General features: G+C 46.5%; 1 protein-coding gene across 43 annotated transcripts in view; it reads left to right on the plus strand.

The window, feature by feature from the left end:
• TRAK1 (trafficking kinesin protein 1) overlaps positions 1-21,749 on the plus strand; it is a 213,430-nt gene that overhangs the window by 162,704 nt on the left and 28,977 nt on the right. For all 43 annotated transcript variants that reach the window (XR_012431026.1, XR_012431024.1, XR_012431023.1 and 40 more), the window contains 8 exons: positions 664-740; positions 8,816-8,932; positions 12,447-12,547; positions 13,435-13,543; positions 16,148-16,226; positions 17,218-17,348; positions 17,970-18,044; positions 18,961-19,098. Coding sequence is in view for 30 of the 43 variants with exons in the window: in XM_065540424.2 (XP_065396496.1) it covers positions 664-740; positions 8,816-8,932; positions 12,447-12,547; positions 13,435-13,543; positions 16,148-16,226; positions 17,218-17,348; positions 17,970-18,044; positions 18,961-19,098 (827 nt within the window). In the remaining 13 variants the exon portion in view is untranslated. The remainder of the gene's footprint in view (positions 1-663; positions 741-8,815; positions 8,933-12,446; positions 12,548-13,434; positions 13,544-16,147; positions 16,227-17,217; positions 17,349-17,969; positions 18,045-18,960; positions 19,099-21,749) is intronic.

Raw genomic sequence — 21,749 nt, forward strand, 5'->3', positions numbered from 1 at the left:
AATTGTACATGTAATGAAATATTACTCTGTGTGTGTGTGTGTGCGCACGCGCGCACGCACAATCGTAGTAGTCTTTTAAATGTATATTTAAAAAATAACAACCTAGTTTTCATGGTATGGAGCTGGTTGCATAACCTTAGAATGTGGGCCACTTGGGGGGAGGGGGCTGTGCCATTTTGAAATTATCAGTTTAAGACTCTTGTTTAATAATTATGACAGCAGCTGTTTTCTGAAGGATTCCAGTCTGTTCATATGGTTGGGTCTGTATGGTTAGTGGAGTCTAGATGCTACAGGCCTTTCTCATCATTCACACATGGGTGGCTGTGCTGCTGGCCCCCACCCCACCTACTTCAGTTTACTGAATATCTGTGAGGCCAGACTGCCTTCCACTCCATTGCTTCGCCCTCAGCACATGCTCACACACACAGACACACAATGTCAAGGTTTCACAGGGGTTACAAGTCCCCCTGCTCATCCTCCAGTCACTGGAACTGGCAAGTGAAATCTGGTGGTGGTGAGTACATTGCGGGTTGAACCCAGCAGAGCCAGTGACCCTCCATGCCTAATGTGCAGGCACAATGTTAGGGATGCTTTTTTACATGAGTCATTTGTTTGGCAGGTCTGTGACATCGGGAGTCTCATTGTCATTTTTATTTCTTACAGTTTTATGTGCTGAAAGAGTTGGCCAGATGACTAAGACATATAATGACATAGATGCTGTCACTCGGCTTCTTGAGGAGGTAAGTGCTCCAGGGGAAGGCAAAAGAGTTGTTTATAATCGACTGGTTTTCATTGATACTGATTAAAGCATGCCTTATCACCTGTTTCAGTGAGGAATCTTGGAAATTGGTCTCTTTCAAGGTATAATGTAATGGCTTTACTTTATGAACTAGTAGCTACGTAGGCCTTTATAGCTATAATTTTGTGCAGATATTTTATGTTTTTAAAGGAATATATTAATGGCACCAAATGTGGTGCGTTTAAATACTTGGTAGAATATCCAGTTGTAAGTGTAAAAAATCCTGAAACATTGACTAATGATATATTTTCAGTGCATCCAAAAAATGTCAGAAAAATGTATCATCGTCTGTGTCTTCCTAATGTATTTTAAGTTTTGACTTAGGCTAGTGGAATATTATGCAGTGTCAGCATAGAAATAAGCAAAATAAGCATGGCAAGAAAAATTTAAGTAAGTTGCTTAAGATTAGATGAGCTGCCTATATTTTAGAGACTGGTTTTCTGAATTTCTTCTGAGTATTCTGTTGCAGTTGAGAATTAAGTATGACAAAGGTCTCTAGAAACAGATGGGTATAAGTGTATCTGCATGCCTGGAACAGGCCAGAACATGGTAGGTTCTTAGTATTTGTTGAATAAATCTCCATCATTAATACACTGCCCCCTTCACTGAATCAGGCCTTAAATGAACAGGTGCTGCCTTCTAGCCCCTTGCTTCTGCTCTAGAAACTGGAATGATTTTGGGGTATGTGATTATTATGTGGAGGACACAGAAATCATTGTCATTGTTTTCAACCAGTGGGAGGTCAGGGTTGAAGCTCAGACAGAAACTGGGCCAGACTGGTTTCCCAGAGGTTTTTTTTTGGGGTGTGTGGCATTCTTTCACCGTTTTTATGTCTCTCTATTCCCGTGTTTCTACCTCTGCACATCCAGCATTCTCTTCCTAGTCCTGCAGTCCACTCCTGTTTGAAGTCACAAACTCATCAGCTCCCCAGAAGTGATGTCAGGGTTTTTGGCTATGTGACAGGGTGTCAAGGGCGGTATTTTGGGGCACCGGCCTCCAGCCTTCGGGTGTCACTCCAGTTGCGGCTGTCTCTGGTGTTAGCCACGTGGCAGGCTGCCTTGGTTGGCACCACCGACTTTTGAAAATGGTTGATTGCTGACCCCTTTCTACTGCAGCCGTTTCCCCCAGCAGTGCTCTCCAGATCTTACAGACTGCTTCTGGTGCCCGCTCATCAGCCCCTGTTCAGGTCATTGAGTCTTCTGAGAGGGGTCCTAAATCTGTACCTTCCAAGGCCACCACTCAAACTCTTGGGGCCTCAGCAGTGAGATTTTAGCTTCTCTCTGCTTTACTCTTCCTTGCAGCTGCCACCGACCATGCCCTCTGTGACCCTCTCACCCTTTCTCTAAGGCTCCTCGCTGTGTAGTCAAGGCCACCCATTGCTCATGGTCCTGAATCCTCCTCTAGCCCTTCACTGTCACTGGGGACATGGCTCCTGCTCTCCCACCCTTGGCCCTCTATGGCATTTAACTGCGTCGGTTCTTTCCTGCTTCTCAGTCTTGTGCTGCAGGGCCTGCCAGGGACCTTTGAAGCTAGCCCCAACCCCATCCCCAAGTAGTCTGTGCCCTTGCTGAGCCCCAGGCTTGGGAGTCACCCCACAGTCCTGTTTGTTTTGTTCATCCAGCTGGATGAACAATGTATTTTTTTATTTTTCTGTAGAGGTGGGGTCTCCTTATATCGCCCAGGCTGATCTTAAACTCCAGGCTGATCTTAAACTCTGAGGCTCAAACGGTCCTCCTGGTCTGGTGCAGTGCCTTATGCCTGTAAATCCCAGCACTTTGGGGGGTCAAGACAGGTGGATCACTTGAGCCCAGGAGTTTGAGACCAGTCTTGCCAAAATGGCCAAACCCCGTGTCTACAAAAAATACAAAAATTAGCCAGGCGTGGTGTGTGCCTGTAACCCCAGCTACTCGGGAGGCTGAGGTGGGAGGATCGCTTGAGCTCGGGAGATGGAGATTCCAGCGCACCGAGATCATGCCACTGCACTTCTCCTGGGCACCAGAGTGAGACTCTGTCTCAAAAAACAAAACAAAACAAAACAAAATTAGAACCAAACTACAGCCACTGTTTATTTGAATCTCTCACATTTTTAAATTAAAAAATGCTCTCACCTTGGCCTCTCAAAGTGCTTGGATTACAGGCGTGAGCCACCAGAGCCAGCCTGTTTTATTTTTAAAGGGTCATCATGGCAACAGCGTCTGTTTGTGTCTATGTGTTCCATATCTGATGCCATTCTGTTCCTGTCCTGATAAGATTCACGCCTGAGTTACTGCCTTTCCTTGGAACTAGGAGGGTGTCCTGGTTAAAGTCTAACTGTCCCAGTCATGTAGCTATTGCCCTGTGCCATGCTTTTCCTGGGCTTTGGCTCTGTTTCTTCTGTTCTCGTGCTGTGGTTTGTATACCTGCTGTAGGCAGGCAAGTGGGGTACTGGCGGATTTGCACAGGATCCCAAAGCCTGCTGTAGGCAGGCAAGTGGGGTACTGGCGGATTTGCACAGGATCCCAAAGCACAGCCTTCCACCAGCGTGGAGAGTTCACTTCTGGTTTTAAGGGGAACAAGATGCTGTGGCTCGCCTGGGCTTGCTGCTGTCTGGAATGCACCTTTGGGCAGAGCTTGCCTCCTCAGTTACAGAGAGGGTGATTCCACTGGCCCCTTAGTCATGCTTTTTGTCCTGAAATTGGTGAATGAGATGAGTCAGTTGCTAAGTGTACGCAGCAAGCTGTTCGGAATCTCTAGTAGGTGTGTCAGTCAGCGCTAGAGTTCATTGGTAAAAGGGGGCTGAGACTCAAGTTACAGTCTTTTTTAAGTCTATGCTTTGAAAGCATAGTGAGGAGAGGAAGGAGGCAGTTAGAATGAGCGCTACCTTGCCTCATTTCTTGGGGGAATAAAGGAACTAGTTCTTTTAATAGCTTATTTCCAAGGGCCTAAATTACTTGTTTGTGGTCTCTGTTTCTCATTGTAGTTTAATCCAGTGACCATCTTCTAGCTATTTTCTGGTTTTTATCCTTTTTTTTTTTTTTGGTAGACATGGGGTCTCACTGTGTTGCCCAGGCGGGTCTCAAACTCCTGGCCTCCTCAAACTCCTGATTCTCCCACCTTGGGCTCCCAAAGTGTTGGGATTACAGACATAAGCTGCCATGCCCAACCTGTTTTCTTGTTTTTAGAAGTAAACATTAATCATTTTTGGCTAGAGAAATGGGAGGTTTTTTTCATTCTTGTAATTCTCAAAGAAAAACCCAACCAGCCTGTTGCCTCAGTAATATTAAAGAGAAAAAACTGGAGACTCTACAATAACATTTCTGTTTAAATTTCCATTTTATCTATAACTATTTTTAATATAACTTGTTATTTTCGATGTTTTGAGTACATAGTAGGTGTATGTATTTATGGGGTACATGAGATACTTTGGTAAAGGCATATGCTGCATCATAATCACATCAGAGTAAATGGGGTATCAGGCTGAGCAACATGGCTCACACCTGTAATCCAGACAGGTGGGAGAATTGCCTGAGGCCAGAAGTTTGAGACCAGCCTGGGTAACATAGTGAGACCCTGTTTCTACAAAAAGTTAGACGCTGTAACTGAGGAGGAGGCAAACTTTGCCCAAATGTGCATTCCGAAAATGAGATAGGCATGGCGGTGCATGCCTGTGGTCCCAGCTACTCAGAAAGTGAAGTGGGAGGGTTGCTTGAGTCCAGGAGTTGGTGGCTATGGTGAGCTGTACTTGCACCAGCGCACTCCAGCCTAGGCAATAGAGTGAGACCTGTCTCAAAGAAAAAAAAAAATGGTGGAGCGGGGAGAAAGAAAGGGGTATCATCACCTCAAGCAAGCATTTATCATTCCTTTGTGTTACAAATATTCCAATTATACTTTTAGTTATTTTTAAATGTGCCATAAATTATTGTTAACTGTAACCACCCTATTGTGCTGTCAGATACTAGATCTTATTCTAACTCTATTTTTTTTTTTTTTTGAGACGGAGTCTCGCTCTGTAGCCCGGGCTGGAGTGCAGTGGCCGGATCTCAGCTCACTGCAAGCTCCGCCTCCCGGGTTTATGCCATTCTCCTGCCTCAGCCTCCCAAGTAACTGGGACTACAGGCGCCCGCCATCTCGCCCGGCTAGTTTTTTGTATTTTTTAGTAGAGACGGGGTTTCACCGTGTTCGCCAGGATGGTCTCGATCTCCTGACCTCGTGATCCACCCGTCTCGGCCTCCCAAAGTGCTGGGATTACAGGCTTGAGCCACCGCGCCCGGCTCTAACTCTATTTTTATACCCATTTGCTACGACTTCTTGCTTCTTCTGGCAGAGAGTGTTCTTTAAAATTACCCTAAAGATTACATTTCTGGTGTAGACCAGGGAAGTGTTTGTCCTTAGTGGGGCACAAAGAGGCGAGGCAGCCCTTAGGTGCAGGGTTTGAGGTGTAACGAGTAGGACAAAGGACTTCATTGTTGAGCTCACCGCTCTACTTGTTTTTCTTCCCCTTCCTGTCTCCCAATTCATTCCTGTTGGTTTCTGGCTGTTTGTGTGCTGGAAGTCTTCTGCATTCTTCAGGCGCCCTGGCAGTCCCTTGCCTTGCCTGAGCCATCTTCATTATTATGCTGTGTGCTTGATTTGTTTGCATTGAAATGCATACAAAATGTGGCTAAAGGCTGGGCGCAGTGGCTCACGCCTGTAATCCCAGCACTTGTGGGAAGCTGAGGTGGGCAGATTGCTTGAGGTCAGGAGTCCGATACCAGCCTGGCCAACATGGTGAAGTGCCATTTCTACCAAAAATATAAAAATTAGCTGGGCAAGGTAGCGTGTGCCTGTAGTCTTAGCTACTTGGGAGGCTGAGGCAGGACAATCACTAGAACCTAGGTAGCAGAGGTTGCAGTGAGCTGAGATCATGCCACTGCACTCCAGCCTGGGTGACAAAGCGAGACTCCATCAAAAACAAACAAAAAATGTGACTAAGGCATGCAAAATATCAGTGCTTGTTGGAACTTGACAGCCTGGATGCATGAAGGCAATGCAGATCAGGCAAGCACTGATGAAGCACCTGCTGAGTGTTCAGTCTGAGAACTAGTTCTAGTAGAGACATTTGATAGACTTGAGTTAGATTTTTGGAGACTATACTTCCAAAGAGAAGTGAACATTGGTGTTGCAGTTTTAACTAAATCCAGCTGAAACCACCTGGACTAGGTGCTAATTTTGAGTCAGCCCCTGGAGACTTTAATTCTGTGCAGTCTCCCTCACACAGTTCTTTGAATCCTTTCCTCTAGGTACCTAATAAGCACAACTGTTGAGTCTCAGGCCCATGAAATAAGGGACCCTTTTTTTTTTTTTCAATTTTGTATTTTGAGATGGGGTCTCCTGTGTTGCCCGGGCTGGTCTTGAACTCCTGTGCTCAGGAAATCCTCCTGCCTTGGCCTTCCAAAGTGCTGGGATTATAGGCATGAGCCACTGCACTCAGCCAAGGGAACTTCTTGGTAGACACTGGGCCAGTGTGCAGAGATGAGCATCTCGGTTAGTTGGGCAGATTCACCGAGTCCCCTTTGCCCCATAACAGGACTGTCTCCACATGGACTGTGTTTCTAGAAAGGCAAGGTCTTGATGGGGAGGCACAAATTGTGAGAATGAGTTGGGGAATTTGCAACTCTTTTTTTTTTTTTTTTTTTTTTTTTGAGACAGAGTCTTGCTCTGTCACCTAGACCAGAGTGCAGTGGGGTGATGTTGGCTCATTGCGAGCCCTGCCTCCTGGGTTCAAGTGATTCTCCTGCCTCAGCCTCCCGAGTGCCTGGGATTACTGGCTCCCACCACCACGCCCAGCTAATTTTTGTGTTTTAGTAGAGACAGGGTTTTGCCATGTTGGCCAGGCTGGTCTCAAACTCCTGACCTCAAGTGATCCCAAAGTGCTGGAATTACAGGTGAGAGCCACTGTGCCTGGCCTATCTATAGCTCATTTTTGATACTTTGATACCTGGCTGGCTTCTGGGACTGTGGTGACAGCATTGCCAGTTTGGGGATTGTGGAAGGCCTGGAGGAGAGAGACCATCATCCTGCAAGAGGGAGCCAAAGTGCTGTTGAATCCAGTCTTCTCAAACTGTACTTGACCTCAAGTGCTGCGCTCATACCGCAGTGAAGTTCCTGTGGTTAGCAAAGGGAGATGTCTGCGGTTGCATGGAATCATTGGGTGGATATCTAAGGCGTTAGAAATAAAAGCTGATTATTCTCTTTATTCTAAAACTCAGTGAATCATAGAGTTAGAAGAGTTTTTCTAGAATATCTCAGCTAGCCTGCCCCTTTACTCTACCTCCATTTAACAGTTGAGGGAACCCATGTTCAAATAGAGAACCCATATTCTCCCAGTTTACAGCAGGATAGGTCACCTGGAGCAGTTCAATTTGTGACCAGTACCTGCTGTAAGAAACATAGCTTAGGTTGTGACCCAGTACTCACATAGGTAAATATGTGACAAGCAACAGTTTAAACATGAAATAATACTCTTATTACATATAATGCACTTTGGTGTTTTCAATTCTGTGCCATTGTATTTAAGTTAAAACAAAATGTCGGTTGCTGTTACTAAAATGGTTCTCAACCCACCAATGGGTTTGAAACCTGTGGCCTGAAAAATGAATCTGTTGGCCCGGCACAGTGGCTTACACCTGTAATCCCAGCATTTTGGGAGGCCGAGGAGGGCGAATCACCCGAGGTCAGGAGTTTGAGACCAGTCTGGCCAACATGGTGAAACTCCGTCTCTACTAAAAATACAAAAATTAGCTGGGTGTGGTGGTGCGTGCTTGTAATCCCAGCTACTCAAGGGGCTGAGGCAGGAGAATTGGTTGAACCTGAGAGGCAGAGTTTACAGTGAGCTGAGATTGTGCTACTGCATTCCAGCCTGGGTGACAGAGTAAGACTCTGTCTCAAAAAAGAAAAAAAAATCAATCTCTAGTGTACTTGATCCCTGTGAAGCAAAAGCCGTTTGCCTGGGACCTTGTGGGTAGTTAATAGCAGGTGTTGGATCAGAACCTAGGACTCCTCCCCAGTGTTTTTCCTACCCCAGATGACATGTTTCCATTCTTTCTTTCAAACCACATGAACAGAGTAATTAGCATATACTTCTAAAATGATTTAATTTTTCTGACTTCTCCCCTTGCCAGCACCCAAGTTGAATCTGACTGTGGTAGCAAATCGCTAAGTCTGCATTTGCTGATGGCATCTGTCCACTATCAGGGGACGTCTTTCTCCCCGCAGAGGCTACCCTGCCTTTATATGCCACTCCGAATTTTCCTCTGTGTACTGGCTCTGCCTAATTGATGCCATCAGCTGAGCTAACAGAAAATTCTGTGCCCTTAAGAGTGTTTTTGTCTCTGAATATGGCAATTTTATGCATAACATCTCCATTTTGAAAGTTGTTTCTTTCTTAAATGAAGCCTAAGTAGCCTTTTCTAAGTAAAAAAACAAAAAAGCATGTAATTGTTTTTGAGAGTAACTTTAAACATTTTTGTTTCACATAAGGCAAAAATAAGGAATTCAATGCATTCCTGCCTAATGTATGCTGAAGAGGCTGCCTCCCTGTGTCAGCTCTTGGCTTCATTGTAAGAGCGTTTTATAATTTCCATATTTATTCATTCATTCACTTAACAAATAGCTACTGTTTCCCTGTGCCCTGCCCTGGCCATACAATAGCCCAGCCTGCAGGTGGAGAGACAGGTTATCAAGTGATTCCACAAATAACAAAAGCAGTTGCAAACAACTGTTTTTAGAAGCATTTTTTTCTTCCCCATAGGAACAAAGATTTGTTTTCATTACATTTTCAGACTTCCCTTTCCTTGCGTGATGTCGATGTAGCTCTCACATACTATATGGGCAGAGGTTATGCCTGTTTTAACGGGCATCAAATGCCAACACAGATGGTGAATTATTAATTCCTTTGTTATTTCTAGATGCTCATGTTTTCCTCATTTGACACTGAGCACCTGTTGACTCCTTCAGGAAACACAGGTCTTTTGAATCCCTATTCTCCCTCTTTCATAGAAAGAGCGGGATTTAGAATTGGCCGCTCGCATCGGCCAGTCGTTGTTGAAGAAAAACAAGACCCTAACCGAGAGGAACGAGCTGCTGGAGGAGCAGGTGGAACACATCAGGGAGGAGGTAAGACACTGGAGGCCGAGGCTTCCAGAGGGCCCCGCCACAGGCCTGGGAGCCGTGGGCATGGCTGAGGGAGATGATAGAATGGGGTTCTAGTTGGAAGGGCCCTCCTGAGGGCACAACCGCGGCCTGAGCCCAGAATTGTCTGTTCTGAAACGGTCACCTGGGGACTGAAAGCCACCTTCCTGCAGCTCCTGCTGCTGCTTGTGTCCCTTTCTTTCCTCAGGCCCTGTGGATGGGATGGCTCAGGGCGGGCACGGTCCTTACTCAGTCGTTCGTCTGTGTGTCATGTTGGGCCAGCCACAGTCCTTGTCCTCAGAGAGTCTAGACTGTAACCATGCAGGCTGATTAAGATACTCCACGCTTGGCAGAAGGGCACCCAGGCTAACACGACAACGAGCAGGGGTTCCTGAGTCTGGCTGGGCTTGGGCCGCTGGAGAAGGAGCCCTGTTAGGAGGCCAGCTCGTGTACACAGAGGAAAGTGGTGACTCATATTCATCGTTACAGTATAATTTTGTGTGTGTAAAACAAAACAAAAATAACCTATTGTTTTCATGATAGAAACCCTCTTATTTCCATGATATCGATCTTGGCTAATGGACATCAGTGGTGAGAGGAAGGGCATGGAGCTTTTCGGTTTATCTTAGGGTACCTAGGTTTAGAAGGAATGATACTGATTTTCTGGAAGGGACGTGGTGTGGACAGAGGAGAGCGGCTGTGGAGTCAGGTGGGGTTGCTAGGGCAAGGATAAGAAGCTTAGAGCCAGGCCCTACTTAGTAGCTTCTTTTCTATCACCCTGTTCTTCTAACAATAAATTTTAACTGTGACAACACTGCTTGTTTCTTTTCCACTTTTCTTTTTCCTTTTTCTTTTCATTTTTTTTTTGAGATGGAGTTTTGTCCTTGTCACTCAGACTGGAGTGCAGTGTTGCGATCCCAGCTCACTGCAACCTCCACCCCCCGGGTTCAAGCTATTCTCCTGCCTCAGCCTCCCAAGTAGCTGGGATTACAGGTGCCCACCACCACACCCAGCTAATTTTTTACATTTTTGGTAGAGACGGGGTTTCACCATGTTGGCCAGGTTGGTCTGGAACTCCTGACTTCAGGTGATCCTCCCACCTCAGCCTCCCAAAGTGCTGGGATTACAGGCGTGAGCCACCATGCCCAGCCTTTTTTTTTTTTTTTTTTGAGATAAGGTCTCACTGTGTCACTCAGGCTGGAGTGCAGTCGTGAGATCACAGCTCACTGTGGCCTTGACCTCCTGGATTCAAGCGATCCTCCCACCTCAGCCTCCCAAGTAGCTGGGACTACAGACATGTGCCACCATGCCTGGCTAATTTTTGTGTTTTTTATAGAGAAAAGTTTCACCATGTCGCCCAGGCTGATCTCAAACTCCTGGGCTCCAGTGATCCACCTGCCTTGGTCTCCCGAAGTGCTGGGATTACAGGCGTTAGGCCCTGTGCCTGGCTTCTTCTCCCTTATTTTCTATCAGAAACTTTCTTAGTGGGAGTGGATGCCCTTGTTCACGTTCCTAAGATGTATTCACCCTTTTTCCTTGTTAGAACTATTCCCAGTACATTGTTGTCTGGGTTTAACAGTAGTTTTCATATGATGAAGCATAGTTGCCACTATATAAGAAAAGTTTTAATCGTGGGCTTTCTTTAAGATGTAAGAAGAGAGAATGCTATTGTATTTTAGGAGAAATAAAGTGATTCCTGCATTCCCTGCCCCCAGCATCATGACCTGGATTCCCTCTCATGTGACTGGTGGGAAAGCATGCTGGGTTAGCCTGGCCCCCTACCAGCCACTTGTGAGCAGTGGGATGTGCCACCCAGTAACTCACAAATGGTCACCCGTCAGCTTCTTTACTATACTGTTCTTGCTTGGGACAAGCCTCACCTTACGCAAAGAGGATCCAACTCTCTGGGAGTGGAAATGCCTTTTTTCCCCCTCAGAAGAACTTTGAATTTGAAAGCTATAACATGTTTCCCTTTGGCATATTATTAAATTATCAGTCTAGGTGTCGAAGTTAAAACTTCTATGCACATAAAATTGTCTTCTCCATGGAAGACATAATAATTCACTCTGTTATATAGAAAAGTTGCAATAAACCATAGACCCTAAGTCAAATTATAAACAAAGAGTTAAAACATAACTGCAGTTCTTCTTATAGCACTGGTTCCCTGTTCATCAGTACTGCAGAGTGAAAGGGCAAGTGAAAAATTGTACAGTACAACTTTATTTAAAAACCTTAAGTACAAATCAGGGTGATTTGCAAAGCCATCTCAGCAGGAGTCAATATAGCCTGATGGTTGCCTCTTTTCTTCCTGTGTCTGAAATTCCTATCCAGTGAGCATTGCGCATGGAACGAGGTCCGGCTGGGCTTGCCAGGAGCCTTATGAGGGTGCATCCCAGAATGGGGCTGTGTGGTCATCCAAGTGTGAGAGCAAGGGTCGGTGAGCTGCCTGTATTGGCCCGTGCAGAGCTGGCATCTCTAGGATCCTATTTGGAGTTGGGATTTGGTTCTGGCAGAAGTGAATGAATGGCCTTTTCTTTCATTTAGTAACATGATCAGTTTTTCTGGCTATTTGACCAGCTGGTCATCTGGCTACTTCCAAAGCCCCTGAACAGTCGCATCCCCACAAGCATCATTCTTTTTTTTTTGAGACCAAGTCTCGCTCTGTCGCCCAGGCTGGAGTGCAGTGGCGTGATCTCGGCTCACTGCAAGCTCTGCCTCCTGGGTTCACGCCATTCTTCTGCCTCAGTCTCCTGAATAGCTGGGACTACAGACGCCTGCCACCATACCCAGCTAATTTTTTGTATTTTTAGTAGAGACGGGGTTTCACCATGTTAGCCAGGATGGTCTCGATCTCCTGACCTTGCGATCTGCCCGCCTCGGCCTCCCAAAGTGCTGGGATTACATACATGAGCCACCGCGCCAGGCGCATCATTCTTTTTTTGAGATGGAGTTTCTCTCTGTTGCCCAGGCTGGAGTGCAGTGGCATGATCTCAGCTCACTACAACCTCCGCCTCCCAGGTTCAAGCGATTTTCCTGCCTCAGCCTCCCGAGTAGCTGGGATTACAGGCATACGCCACCACACCCGGCTAATTTTGTATTTTCAGTAGAAACAGGGTTTCACCATGTTGGTCAGACTGGTCTTGAATTCCTGACGTCAGATGATCTGCCCGCCTCGGCCTCCCAAAGTGCTGGGATTACAGGCGCCAGCCACCGTGCCTGGCCCCCAAGCATCATTCTAGTCCCCTCTCTGCTATTCCCTGTACCAAAGTAAAAATGATGAATTTAGACAGCTTTCTATCAAAAAGTAATTGTATTTCTTTTAAACAGATCAAATGAAAGCCTATTTTTTTGAATAGCACAAAATCAGTTTAAATGCTTTCATTTTCAATGGTGAATTTTAAGAAAAATATTGTCACTAAGTGGTAAGTATTAGAATGTGAGTCGGGACGATAATCACCTTTTGGGAAGCAAATGATGGGCCCCCGCTCTGCTTGTGCAGGTGTCTCAGCTCCGGCATGAGCTGTCCATGAAGGATGAGCTGCTTCAGTTCTACACCAGCGCTGCGGAGGAGAGCGAGCCCGAGTCCGTTTGCTCAACCCCGTAAGTCACCAGAGGGCTGTATTTCTGGAGGCCAGAGCACAGGCTGACCGCTGTTGATGTCCTTGGAGTCACCTAGACAGGGTCACCTTCAGCAGCAATGGAGGTCAGCTGCTCTTAGCCGTCTCTGGACCAAGCATCTCCAAGTGCCTCAAACAGATTGATTTTACTATTTTAGCGGGACATGGATGGACAGGTTTTTAGTTTTCCTTTTCCTGGGTCTTACTGCTTATTTGTCAATTTAGATTGATTTGCCCTTGCACATGAGTGGATAATGGGTTAGGCTTTGCTGTTGGAGGCAATTCAGGGTTCTGGAGCCAGAGGTGCTGTGGCAGGTCCTTGGGACAGAAGGCGTGGTGTCTTCTCTGAGAGTCAGCAGATCCTCATGTTGGGCGTGTGAACTCTAGAGCCCAGTGGGCTGCTTGCAGATCTTGGCTCTGGGACTTACTAGCTGCACGCTGTTGGCTAGGTTACTTAACCTTTGTACTTGTTTTGTCATTTGTAAAATGGAGATAACAGTAGAACTTAGGTCACAGAGTTATAAGCATTAATTGAGTTAAAACATACAGAGTACTTAGAGTTGTTGGCACATACCAATGCATTATGAGTATTAAATGAACTCCCAGACATCCTGAAATTGTGTAGGCTTTAAACAGAGTTGGTCCCCTGAATTCTGAGGTGATGTGGCAAGTTGTGGATAAAGGGTTGAGATGTGGGTTCTGAATTGGTGGTGAGCCTGTGCACTGGGAGCTCTGTCTTCCTGGGGCTGGGAGAAGGGTCTGGTGGGTCATTGTCCTTCCTGCAAGCCCTTCTTTGTGTCTCTAACGTGGTTTGCCAGGTGGTGGGAGGAAACGCGTCTCCCTAGGTTGTGAGCGTACTTTCTCCCCCAGGTTGAAGAGGAATGAGTCGTCCTCCTCAGTCCAGAATTACTTTCATTTGGATTCTCTTCAAAAGAAGCTGAAAGACCTTGAAGAGGAGAATGTTGTACTTCGATCCGAGGTGATTTGCCCTCCCTGCTCCTGCCCCTGCTGGAAGGGAGGTGCCCCCATTCACCTTATCCGGCGAGGACAACCGTGGTTAAGTGCCCTCCTCAAAGGTGGCAGTCCGTGAAGAGCTGTACCAGGCGCTCGGCAGACGTGCCTCCTCTGTGCTCTGGGCACTGCCTTCCAGCCCAACACATGCCTCCCTGGCTGGGGCAGGCGAACCTGGTGAATGACATGGTGTGTGGACCGGGAAGAGTCGGAGATCCCCTCCTTCACAGTCATTCCTGCAGTGAGGTCTCCCCTGGTGTTCTCCAGGTCTGACCACAGCACCTGTGGAGAAACCCAGCCTTGTTTTCATGCTGCCACAGATCAGATGCTCAAGGAAGTAGTCCATGGGTCCTCAGAGAGAGCCATTTTCTTTTTTTTTTTTTTTGAGATGGAATCTTGCTGTGTCACCCAGGCTGGAGTACAGTGGCGCGATCTCAGCTCACTGCAACCTTCGCCTCCCGGGTTCAAGCTATTCTCCTGTCTGAGCCTCCTGAGTAGCTGGGACTACAGGTGCCCGCCACCATGCCCGGATAATTTTTGTATTTTTAGTAAGAGATGGGGTTTCATTATATTGGTCAGGCTGGTCTTGAACTCCTGACCTCAGGTAATCCACCTGCCTCGGCCTCTCAAAGTGCTGGGGTTACAGGCATGAGCCACTGCGCCTGGCAGAGCCATGTTTCTTAAACAATTAGCTCAAAAAGGTTGAGCTGAGGCAACTTGGGGACTCATGCTTTTGAGTTTTTTTTTTAATTGGCAAGGCATTGTGCCTAGCATTTTGCCCACGTTATTTATTTATTTCTTTTTGGAGTTCGCAACAGGGCTGAAAGCTGGTTACTTTGATTCTCATTGGAACAGGGGGCCCCAGGCTGCTAGGTGTTTTGATAACCCAAGGTCATTCGAGTGAGTAAATGACAAAGCTAGGATTTGCAAGTCTGTGACTCTAAGCCCCTTGTTTTTCACCTTCATGCACTGCCCCTCTCTAGAAACACCGATGCGTGCAAATTTAGTACTGTTTGTCTTAATTAGTGGTGAGTTTCTGTCCTCTAGCCAAGGTATGGTGTGGTACAGTATGGCCCTGTTTATCAGGCCCCTCAGGTTGGAGCTGTGTGCCCACCTAGGCTGGCCCGGGGTTCCTGAGAGCCCCTTAATAGTGCAGACCGTCAGTCAACTTGAACTTGCCCACACCTTAGTAAGATCTTCATGTCCCATCTGAACAAGATGCTCTTCTGCACATCTTGTTCTCTTAGACCTCACCTCTTTCAGCCCCTTGTTCACTGATGGGTCATGTAAACCCAGATTGACCAACGAGGCTGCCCAGGTTTCCTCTGCCAGCCAGTAGCTGAGCAAGGCAACAGGCCTGTGCTGCCCATTCTGAGTCCAGTGCTGCCTCTTCCAGTGCCTGCCTCAGGTAAATGCTCCAGCCCCGGGCACCCAGCAACTCATCCAAAGCCAGCCAAGGGAATCTGATCCCAGCTACAGATTCCTGCTACCCCAAATGCATTTTCTGAAGTGTAATGTTTTTATGGGGCCAGGACTGAGGGCTCAGAGACACTTCTGTCTAACTGGGGCTCTTGCTTGCTTGCTTGCTTGCTTGCTTGCTTTCTCTCCCTCTTTCTCTCTACCTCTCTCTCTCTCTCTCTCTCTCTCCCCCCCGACCTCCTTCCCCTCTCCTCCCCTGCTCCTTCATTCCCTTCCTTCCTTCCCTCCCTCCCTTCCCTCCCTCCCTCCCTCCCTCCCTCCCTCCCTCCCTCCCTCCCTCCCTCCCTTCCTTCCTTCCTTCCTTCCTTCCTTCCTTCCTTCCTTCCTTCCTTCCTTCCTTCTTCCATGGGGGTCTTGCTCTGTCACCCACGCTGGAGTGCAGTGGTGTGATCTTGGCTCAAGCAGCCCTCCCACCTTGGCCTCCCAAAGTGCTGGGATTATAGGTGTGAGCCACTGTGCCTGGTCTCAGGGCTTTTTCTTAGGGCCTTCAGATCTCTATCATCCCACCCTTTTCAGCCAGGGCAAGTTGTCCAGAGTCCTGGGATGGCTCTTGTGCCTCTGCATTTTAATGCTTTTGTGTTAGACCTTGTTCTTACTAAGCTTGAACACAACAAGTTTAACTCCAACTTGGGACCTCATGGTTCAGTGCCTGGCACATAGTAGGTGTTAGGCATTCCTGTGTGGTTATCCTTAGGATACTTGCTGTGGGCAGGGTAGGGTCCTAGGTACTGTGCAGGTCACAAAGCATCCATATTTATGAGCCAGGACAGCCACAGATAACAGATACAATGATAGGGTGGTGGTGTTCACAGTGTTTTTAACAGACCAAGCTGTAGAGCGCCTGTGCCCATAGCTTTGTGTGGCGCCCTCTAGTGTTGTGCATTTTTCAGGTTTTCAGCTTTGAGAGTGCACATCCATTAAGCTGGGAATTCAGATGGACTTTCTGTATTTGAGGGTATGATGGGTGACAGGTGGGGGAATGCTGAGGGCAGCTTCCCAGACCCCGGTTAGCCCTTGCTGTATGCCTCAGCCCTTGCCTGCACCACCAGGCCAGGTGAGAATGTGGGGCCTCTGACCTGGGTCTTGCCCACAGGCCAGCCAGCTGAAGACAGAGACCATCACCTATGAGGAGAAGGAGCAGCAGCTGGTCAACGACTGCGTGAAGGAGCTGAGTATGTCCCCGCACCGCTGTCTTCTTACTTCCTTGCATCTACTGTCATGACTAGACAGATTTGTGTCAGCCTTGCTAAAGTGCAGTCTCCTGCCAGCCTATGGCTCAGCAGCATTTTTCTTAAAACTAGAGGCCTCCCCAACCTCGCGTGGCACCCCCTCTCTATTATTTAGTGCTAAGTTGTCAGCTATGTATTATCTCAGTTTATCACTGAGGTGGAGATTTAAATTTAATTTTGGCTTTATACTGAAATATTGGATTTTTTTTAATGCCTAAGTTAGGCCCAGCTACAGAAACCTGTGTTGAAAATGTGGAAGAACAGGTTACTACCAGTAATTTGATTTGTGAAAGTTGAAGCCAGGGTTCTCACCTTTGCAAATAAATATTTCTCTCCTCTTCTTCATTTTAAGTTTACAAGTTAAGACAAAAGGTCAAAACACTAAGTATTTTGCATTTTAGCAAAATACTAAGTAACGAAACACACCTCATGTTCAAATCTAGTCAAATGAGTTATGGCTCTGAATATGGGTTGAAAACTCCAAGGGAATTGCGCTGTGCAGTCGGTAGTTCCTTTCTAGAACTGGGTGCAGCAGCGGGTTCCTGTTTAGTCACAGGGGGTGCTCATGTGTGGAATGTGAGGATCTGGCCAGATGCACTCATGTTTTGTTTGTCACTTTCTCTCTGACCCCCGGAGCCTCCCTGATTTGTTCTGGGGAGACAGCCTCGGTTGGTGGGCTTGGGGCCCTACACTGAGCTCAAGAGTGCTATCTAATGGGGTGAGGTTCTTTTTCATAACTGATTGAGCCTTGAAGAAGCTGCTTTGCTTTTCCATGTGGGAAAATGGTCACTATGAGTTCCTTCCTGCACCCTCCCCACTCCATGCTATCTTTTAATAAGGATGGTTTTTCTTGTGCAAACCACAAAGAAACCATTCTCTCTGGGTCTGCATGTGTAGTTGTCTGACTTCCTCTTGTGATTGTTGTTTGTCAAAGGGGATGCCAATGTCCAGATTGCTAGTATCTCAGAGGAATTGGCCAAGAAGACGGAAGACGCTGCCCGCCAGCAAGAGGAGATCACACACCTGCTATCGCAAATCGTTGATTTGCAGAAAAAGGCGAAAGCTGTAAGGCTTCTCTGTATATCTGGCTGATATGGCAGTGGCCGTGCTGAGATGGGGAAGGGACATTTACTCCGGAAGACAGTGCCCTTTAGTTTCAAATCTTAGTAGTTTGTGTTACCCTTTTGCAGAAAAAGCTTCGTGGACTCAGTGGTATAAAACTGATTACCGTGAATTGGTGATGAGTCTTATTTGTGACCTGTTGTCTCCTAAAACTATATTGAATTCATTAAAAAGATGTTGTAAATATGGACTTTTGCAGTTTAACTTATGGATCATCTAGTCTGGTATTTGTTTTTACACAGTGCACCAGCTATGTGCTGCAGTAGAGCAGTATCCTCTTCAGATTTAAGAAGAGGCAGCAAAATGGACTTTGCTAGTAGTGTGGGGTAAAATGCTTCCAGAGAGCTTTGGAAGTGGGGGGTGGGGTGGTGGGCTATAGAGAATGAATGGGGATATAGGAAAGACTTTACCTTCAAAATTATATAAAAAACAGAACTTGAGTATAAAATGAGCATATCCTTGTAGAAAGTGATGATGAGTTCATAATGGATTAGGTTAATAAGAGGGAAAAAATTGGACTTATCTAAGTATCTTAGAAAGTGATCTATCTTTGCCATGCTTTAGTGTGCAGTTGAAAATGAAGAACTCGTCCAGCATCTGGGGGCTGCTAAGGATGCCCAGCGGCAGCTCACGGCCGAGGTGAGCACCTCTAGCACTTCTCCCTCATTCCTTCAGTGCCTCTGATTGCAGCGAGGGTGGATTCACCTTCCCGGACAGCTTTAGTCACGTCCGTTGCAACTACCATTTTTATTTTGAATTTCATTTCATTTTTATTCTTGGGATAGTAAACTCAGTTGCACCTTGATTCTGTGCCCACTGACACTGTTATTGGTTATGGGCACCTGTGGAGCAGGGCTGTATACCAGCTGAGCCTGGCACGCGCAGGTGCCCGAAAATTGTTCAAAGAAATGAAACAATACAACACAGAGCACTCTGGGAGAGGAATCTCACAGGTGTGGCTTGAAACATGAGTGTGACGATTTTCTTTTTCTTTCTCTCTTTTCCTTTTTTTGAGATGGGGTCTCATTCTGTCACCCAGGCTGGAGTACAGTGGCATCAGTGTGGCTCACCGCAGCCTCAGCTTCTCCAGGCTCAGATGATCCTCCTGAGTATCTGGGACTACAGATGTGGCTACCACGCCCACCTAAGTTTTGTGTTTTTTTTCTTGGAAAGATGAGGTTTTGCCATGTTGCCCAGGCTAATCTCAACTTCTGTGCCCAAGCAAACCGCCTGCCTTGCTGTCCCAAAGTGCTGAGATTACAGGTGTAAGCCATCATTCGTAGCCTGATTTTTCTTTTGCGTGAAGTTGGTTTTGTTTCATTTGCCCATTGTTAGTATTTTAGAAGATTTCTGAGTCTGTAAGCTTGCCTCAAGTCAAAGAAGAAGCAAGCCTTTGAAAATTCTGTTATTTGGCCACAGACCCACAGGGCAGCTGGTTCCACATGTGCTGGGAACTCCGTTAGATTGCTGTGTCTTTCTGGCCCTCTGATGGGCAGATGTGTGTACACCTGGGTACTCAGGAGATCCTGACCCTCTGTGTCTTTCCTGCCTGCAGCTGCGTGAGCTGGAGGACAAGTATGCAGAGTGCATGGAGATGCTACATGAGGCGCAGGAGGAGCTGAAGAACCTCCGGAACAAAACCATGCCCAATACCACGTCTCGGCGCTACCACTCGCTGGGCCTGTTTCCCATGGTGAGCTGTGCTTTCTTCCCAGCCAGAGGACACCAGGGGTCCTGGTGATAGGAGGGAGCACAGTGTCTGACATTCTGGCCACTGGAGTTAGGTGTTTACAGTTCGGTTCTCATTTTACAGTTCAGAAATCAAGGACACTTGAGTCTGACTGGTGGTTTCTTAACTACGTAGGACAAATTGGTTCTTTATTTTCTGTTCCTCTAAATCTGTTGTCTTTTCTACTCCTGCCATTAAAAGATAAATTTAGTAGGAACTTTCTTTGGTGGGAACCTCAGGTATTTGGAAGATCTGACTCATACAGGTTGAGGATCTCTAATCCAAAATGCTTCACAATCCAAAACTTCCTGAGCATTGACATGGTGCTCAAAGGAAATGGCCATTGGAGCATTTTGGATTTCAGATTTTTCAGATTGGTGTGTTCAGCTGGCATGTATTCTGGAACTGTCCCGAAATCTGAAGCACTACTGGTCCCAGGTATTTTGGATAAGGGATATTCAACCTGTTCCTGATTTTTTTTTTTTTTTTTTTTTCTGACCTTACTGGACTGTGCGGCTATTTTGGCCTCACAAAATTCTGGAAGTACATTTCAGAATTTTTAAAATGCCATTACAGTTCTGCTGATTCTTTGTACGCTTATTAATCATTCTCTTGGTGACTTTCAGTATCTGTGATCTGAAAAAAAGAATTCTCTCTGTACTTAGGCTGGTAATTTTCTTGCTCTCTCTCACTCACTCTCCTTTGTTTTCTCTCAAAAATGGAGCTAAGGTCTCACTCTGTTATCCAGCCTGGTCTTGAACTCCTGGCCTCAAGTAATCCTCTCACCTCAGTCTCCCAAAATGCTAGGGGTACAGGAGTGAGCCACCGTGCCCAGCCACGTTATTCATATTATTTTACTGCAGTCGAATTTTTTAGCCCTGGCCTTATTTGCTTCATGTGCTTTGTGGGAACATGATTGAGAAGGGGATTTTCCAGGAGGTTAATCTCCTTGTGGAAGTTGGGCAACCCAGGGCTGAACCCCTTGGCTGATCATTACGCTGTGAGGAAGCGTTATCGGGGATTGAGCTTCCTCATGTTATCTTCTGTCAGACTGAAGCCCCTGAAAGGTGGGGACCCTGTCTTCTTTGTAACGTTTCCCCCTTCCCCTTTTAATACTCTGTACCTAGCACGGCGCTTGGTATGTTGTAGAATTGTAGACATTTAATAGGCATTATGTTTAGATGGATAGATTGACAGATAGACAATGGCCTAAAGAGCAAACTCAAGAACTCCTGTATATTCTGGCTCTATTTCCATGGTTTGATGAAATGCTAAATGCTCTCTGAGGAGAGAAGAGCTTTTGAGAGAAACTCCCCCAAGTGAGATAGGAGTGGATGGCTGCATACATGCTTGTGAAATTCTGTCCCTTCTGAAATTGCCCTTTTCCTTGGAGCTCTTTCCCTTCAGCCCCCATTGCTGACCCCCAGCAGATACTGTCCCCATCCCCCACTCCATATTGTCTGGCCCACTTTCCCTAAATCATGATTTCTTTTCTTCTTTGCTCTCATGCATCAAAGTCAAAGTCAGGCTAGAACAGCCAGCACTCCCTCTCCCCCGCAAGAAGCTTCACTGAAATCTGAGGGAAACAAAAAGACATATAACATAGTCAGCTTTCTAAGACACAGATGGGTGATCCAGTGATTCCAGGAATCTCAGTAAAAGCAGCAAAGAATATTCAGTCCCCCAGGTTCCTTGATCTAGTGCTAACCACACTTGGCTCGCACGCTGGCCTGTGTAGCTTTGCAGTCTCCTTGCCTGAGTTCCCTCCTTCCTGGCTTCTCATCTTGGTGCAGTAAGCTCCTGGTGCCATCTTGTTTCCTGGGCACCCAGGATCCACTCCACTGCCTTCCCCACTCTCAAGGACAGACCTGTCTTTAAAAACTAAACTATTGCATGAAAAAAGTCGAATCGAAATTTGCATTTCAGTTTCTTCTGGAGGGATTCTCAGCTTTCATATTTGCTGAGGTAAAGTTTTTGTTTGCCTTTTTCTGTAGCTCTTGGCACAGCCCAGTTTTTGAAGATGGCTAATTTTAAAGTGTATTATGCATTAAAGGTATTTAAAGCAGTCTAAAGATTGCACCATGCAGAACACCCAGATCTGCCTCTTTTGCTCCTAGCCATTCTAATCGCTGAATAAAACAGTGAGTAGCAGTTTTTGCATAACTATGTTCCCAGTTCTCTTGCCTTATGGCAGGAGTTCATCTGGGATCCACAGACCAAATTTGGGGGGCTTGTGAAATTAGTTCCTAATTGTACTCAGTATTTCCTTCCTTTATGAAGGTCACCACATCACAGTAATACTAACACTGCTTGTGACTTTGTCATCATTAGAAATCACAGGTATTTTATGGCACATGTCTTTTTTTTTTTTTGAGATGGAGTCTTGCTCTGTCATCCAGGCTGGAATGCAGTGGCACGATCTCGGCTCACTGCAACCTCCCTCTCCTGAGTTCAAGCGATTCTTCTGCCTCAGCCTCCCGAGTAGCTGGGACTACAGGCATGTGCCACCACGCCCGGCTAATTTTTTTTTTTTTTTTTTTTTTTGTATTTTTAGTAGAGATGGGGTTTCACCGTGTTGGCCAGGCTGGTCTTGAACTCCTGACCTCAGGTGATCC

This window comes from Macaca fascicularis, chromosome 2 (genome assembly GCF_037993035.2).
Source record: "Macaca fascicularis isolate 582-1 chromosome 2, T2T-MFA8v1.1".
Taxonomy (NCBI): Eukaryota; Metazoa; Chordata; class Mammalia; order Primates; family Cercopithecidae; genus Macaca; species Macaca fascicularis.